General features: G+C 22.2%; 1 protein-coding gene across 1 annotated transcript; it reads right to left on the reverse strand.

Annotated features, from left to right (window-relative positions):
• Positions 1–4,054: 4,054 nt before the first annotated feature.
• Positions 4,055–5,431, reverse strand: VNE69_05191 (putative SP-containing membrane protein; the record flags this gene model as incomplete). Its single annotated transcript, XM_065473675.1, has 1 exon — positions 4,055–5,431. One exon carries the CDS (start codon positions 5,429–5,431, stop codon positions 4,055–4,057), a length of 1,377 nt encoding a protein of 458 aa, XP_065329747.1.
• Between the last annotated feature and the right edge of the window lie 569 nt (positions 5,432–6,000).

Here is a 6,000-nt window from a genome sequence, read left to right on the forward strand (position 1 = left end):
TAAATTACATAAAAATTAACATTAGAAGTTTTTGAAGACATTTTTTGATTTCTTGAAAATGTTTTTTAGAAAAAAAAAAGAAATTATTTTAAACAAATATGTAGAATATCACGAATCGTCATAATTTCCATAAATAATAAATTTAAGAGGATTTAGTGTAAGTACATCGATATTAAAAGTTAGTAAGTCTCATAATAACTTTTGATTCAAATAAATATATAACAGGTATAATTGGTTATATTATCATATGTTTATATAAACTTTGTAATTTACATTCTAATGTATTAAAAAACCATCATCTGATAACAAAGTATACTGTTTTTTTCTAAAATTTTACAAGTGTTTTTGTTGTAAAACTAAATTAGTAACGTTTCCGACGTGTGTTTTGACGAGTCAATGTAAAAATTTTGTTACCGATTTTTGACTTGATTTAAAGCGCATTTGAAATATCTTGTAGACATAACAAATATTTAGTGTATGAGAAATTAATTATTTCCTGATATAAATTAAAAAAATATTCATTATAGTTCTTAAAAAAATATTATATATTATTATAAAAGTAAATATTTTCATATGAATCAAATAATTTCTAACAAATCAACATCAATGAAGATTAAGAATAAAAGTAATTTTTTTAACTAGTTTTTGAAATTATGTATCTAATGAGCTTTGTTCCGAATTTTGAAATTAAGTCAATATGAAAACACTTACAGAGGTAGACATTTTTAAGATTTTGTTTATTATATGTTAGAGATACATGAAATTATGTTGTTTAAGTCAAAAAAGACACGTCAAAGTACTTTGATATATTAAAATACTTAACATTTCTAGTGTTTTTGACATAATTCCTAACTTAACTATGATACATCATGAATTATATAATGAAATTAAAAATGTACGTATAATCAGTTTTAAACCTTTTGGGGAATTTATAAAAAACAACGTAACTGTTGACATGTGATAAGTATTTGAATCTTAAATTTTCTATGATAGAAATAAAATTTTATTTTTTATGTTTTTTTATCATTTACGTTCACTTTTTTGCATCATTTGATACCAATTTTAATATTGTACTAATTTTAGACATTATCTCAAATATATCTTTATTAGAATAAAAAGTAATTATGAATGGGCATTGTAAATTTTTTTTGTATTAATTTTTACGTTTTATTTTTTCGTTGAACTAATTTATTATTTATTTTTTACATTTAGTGGTATCAACTCATAGTGTATGACAAATCCTATTTTGATTTTTTTATTAGTAACAGCCCGCATTCTGAAAAATTAGTTTATTAATCTTTAATGACTTGTATAATGCGTAAAAATAAGTTTTCTCGGGTTCCAGTTTTTCAAAACTAATATGATTTTTCTAATTATTCTTATTTTTATTCTTTACATATAAAAAGTTAATTAACGTTAAATGATTATGATATTCGGTCATTGTAAAAACAAATCATAAAAATTAAATATATTAAGATTGAATGTTTCACTTATTCAGAACGAGAATAACAATACATTACATGCTAATGGTTTCTAATTACATTATAAAAATTTTAAAAATGAAATATCGTTAATAGGTTAATACATAGTATTTTTATAGACAATTTCATAATTATTTATACAAAAAAAATCAAAGTAAATATATTTTACACCAAAATATTCAAATGCTAAAATATGTAAAAATTTCAATTCTATTGTTGTTGGAAAATTATAAAATAAATATCTCTTTAGAATTTAATGTACTATTCTATTTTCATGAACAATACTCATCTCTATATGCCAGCAAAAAAAAAAATATGCTAATAATTATAATTTGTATAAATTTAAGCTAGTTTATGGCGAAAGCCAACGATGATGTAAGATAATTATCGTGTTAATGAAACATCTAGATATAAGTAGATATTTATTCATAAATTTCTAATAAGTTTACTGTAATATTTTGCAAAGAGAACTAATACCATATGTTAGCAACTATAGTCTTCTATTAAACATAATGAAATTTTTTTATTATTTACTTGTGAAACTCAGACATTGCTTACTTGATTATTGTTCTGTAACCGTTACACACTTTTGGAAGATAAACAAATTTGTTATTTATTGGATAATAAAAAAAATTTTGAAAAATTGTGATAATATGTTAAAAAAACACTTTATAACAATTTGACTAAAACTAAAGAATCTAATGCAAATAATCTATTTTAAGCTTTTTTATAAGCTTATAAAAAATCAAAAGTTTTTTTTATCATAAAGTATTTATCACATTATTATTTAATAAACTTAGAAAATTATAATCCCCGAAAAACTTCATTAAAATTTTTAAAACGTAATAGACTAGTAAATGATCTACATCGCATTTAAAACACTTCATGTATAAGTACTCGTTCTTTTTCCGCCGCCAAAAAAAATTATTTTATGTTTTGTCCTTAATATCAATAAAATTTATTCAGAGTTCAATAATTTCAAGAATAATCATCACACAAACTCATTAAAATTCCATTTTGATAGTTATCATGAGTATTTATTACGTACATGTTTTTCGCTTATATGTATTATGTGTTGCTCTTCTCTTTTTATGACATAAAAAATGTTTAAGTAAATTTAATTCCCTAATAAAATATATGTTCGCATAGAAGAAGAATAAAGACCAAATAAATTAAGTAATAACACAAAAAAGATTTGTGATATTGTAAAACCTGAATATGGTTCATTTTTAAAAACAAACAATAAAATACATAATTTTTTTTTATTCATTTACATAATTTTAAAATTATATACGAAGTAAATAAATAAACAAGTCGCCAGGGATATTATTATAATAGATTTTACTATATAAAAATGCAAAATTTTTAACATGACATACTGCATGAAAAATATAACCTAGTTGTTAATTTTAGATATTTCTCGAAATAAAGAATTTTTTCAATTGAAGATTCAGATAGATATCATATAAAACTACAGATGCTTGATAGAAAATTGCGCCTTACAATAGTAAGAAGAAATACTAATACTATTAAAATATTAAAAAATTATAAACAATTTCATAAGGCTTTAATTTTAAACTAACAACTTTATAAACTTTTTCTTAAAAATTTTAAAAAGTTTAGCATCTAAAAAATAAAAGCAAAATCTTAGTTTTTTTATGTATTTGTTTATAGTTTTCAACCATACATTGCATAGATTTGTTTTAAAAGATAAAATTATTACTATAGATGATTGATTAACTACTATTTAAATTTTATCAGATTAAATCTTGTGCATATTCCTAATTATTGGTGGTAACTTGTTTAATGGACACAAAAAATTTGTTTTTATTAATTTGATATTTGAATGTTGAAAACATAATAAATATAAATTGAACACTCTTCAATAATTTGACATTATAAAATCTTTTCTAACGTATTATCTTCATGATAAATCAAAATCATTTAATAGTTAAGGACTTGTACACAAAATTTTAAAAAATACTATTTATTATTGAAATATACTTATAATATTTTAAGCAAATATATAAGATCATTTATATGAGAAAATGCATAAAGGCTAAATCTTCAAAGAATGTATAAATTTCAATCTATAGTTATAGTATAAAGAACTGCATTATTTCGACCTAGAGAACAATAATTTTATTTTAAGAGCTCATATAAATTTTTAATTTGTAATATAGCCATGTTTTTTATAGAACATAATTTTTTATTATTTAAAATTTTTTTATTTTTGTAATTTTAATACTAAGCCAAAACTAACAACATCATCATATACAAAAAGACCTTTTCCTTAAAACTATGCGCTTTTATTTAAAAGTAATTTAAGGGTATAACATTTTTTTGGATAAAAGAATAAAAATATTTCCAAACAGAATTGTCATCATTTTTTTTGTAATTATTCTTACTTAATTCGTTAATAGACAAAAAAATAAACAATAGAATGACAAGGTACTATTAATTTCAATTTTGCATTGTTTTTTTAAAAAAGTTCATTAATGCTATATACAAGTTTATTTATCTAAAAAAATTTTAAATATGCTTAGAATCCTTGTAGATAAATATTTCAAAGCCTAACTTTTTGAGTTTATAGAAACTATGTTTTCTTTTAAATGTCCACGCTTACGACATTTGTATTTAAATAACATAAATAATATGCCAAATAATATAAAAATTAAAAAAATCAAAGCAGAGATAGATCCACAAACTCCCATATAGCTAATTATATTTTTAAATTCCGTAGCAATTGTATCAAAAGTATTAGGTGTCTCGGTAGTTTGAATTGTTTGTAGTCTGGAAGATTTTTCATTTATTACTGTATTAATTTCTGGGGCATGCGCGGAAACGAGACTTTCTGATTTTAATTTCATTGGTTCAGAAAGTTTCTGTGTCTCGATACTAAAAGTTTCAGTGATGTTTTCTAATCTTTCATTTTGTTCAATTAGGTTACTAATATTAATATCTGTAAAAATATTTTTAGTGACATTAAGGAATTCTTCATTAGTTTCTGTTAAATTATAAAGCTCTGCAGTTATAGTTTCAGTAAAAATATCATAATTTTCATCGATTATTTCATTTATATTATTTATTTCCGCAATATTTGTTTCAGTAACATGCCCAAACTCTTCACTAGTTGCCACAGAAATCTTATTTAATTCAGTAGTAAGAGTCTCTTTGCTACTAAAATTACCGCATTTGCTATCGACTTCCCCATAAATGTTATCTAATTCAGCAGTAATATTTTCAATCATATTTTCTCTAATGTATTTAGATAGAAAATCATCTGATAGAAAAGATGCATTTGAATTCGTACATTCCGCTTTGGTTAATAGATCACCATTCATTTTTAAATATTTTCTAAAACAATCCCAATCTTCCGCATCATTAAGACAATCATCAGAAGGTTTTAATTGGCCTTTACAAAATTTTATAACGGGCAAAGGTAGTTTAGCACTTATGCCATCTTGTATAAAACAAGTATGTTGTCTAATAATTTCTTTAATAGTCTCTGTAGTAGAACTGGCATCATTTATGACATCTTTATAACACGTACGTAATATATCATATAATATTGTAGAATCAGATATCATTTCAGCTAAAAAATCCTTTTCTTGTTTCGAAATAGTTACATTAGGATTATAATCGCCGTATATTAAAAATTCAAAGAATTTCTCTTTCATTATATTACTTCTATTGACAAAACTATTTTCTGAAGTGTCATTTGAAGTCATTCTTGCAATTATTTCATGATTTGTAATTGCGTTCCAAATAAAATCGTGAAAAACTTGGGCGTTTAAATCATACGAGTAATTTACATACAATTGTGTGACCAATGGTTCACAAACATTTGGGCTATTAACAGCTTCTTTCAGACAATCATCAACATTTATACTAGTTTTTATAGATTTTATAAAAAATATAACTGCATTTACATAAAATGGATATCTCATTATGGGTAGTAGAAAAAAAAAAATATTTATCTATAAATTAAGTTGACTTTAAAAATTTTATAAACTTTTTTTTAATATTTCGATATTGAATAGTTTTTTAGTAAAATTTTATGTTTGCAATAGGCAAAATAAGGTATATTAGATTTTTGACAGGTAAATTTAAAAAAACAAAAAAAAATAATAGTTACAGAAACATAATTTGAAATAAATTTATATTCAATTTAAAGAAATTTTATCGCAAAGTAACTTTTAGTACGGCCAAATGTGTTTTGAAGATACGAATTATCAAAATTGAAATAAAACATAATTAAATCTTATAAAAAAACAGTTTGATTGTATTTGAAAGACAAAAACAGAAATAAACAAATTTATTTGATTTTTAATCATTTAAACACTTACTTTTCTTGATATACTAATAGGCTTTGCATTTTTGGCTAATTTCACCTTTAGTGTAAAAAAACTGGGGGTCAAAATGTTTAAAAAATTGCCCTTTCTTCAAAAAAGGAAAAGAATGCCGAGTAACTACGAGATTATAGATTTTTATATATCACTTACATAAAAAAATACAA

The sequence above is a fragment of the Vairimorpha necatrix genome, chromosome 5 (assembly GCF_036630325.1).
Source record: "Vairimorpha necatrix chromosome 5, complete sequence".
NCBI classification, from domain to species: domain Eukaryota; kingdom Fungi; phylum Microsporidia; family Nosematidae; genus Vairimorpha; species Vairimorpha necatrix.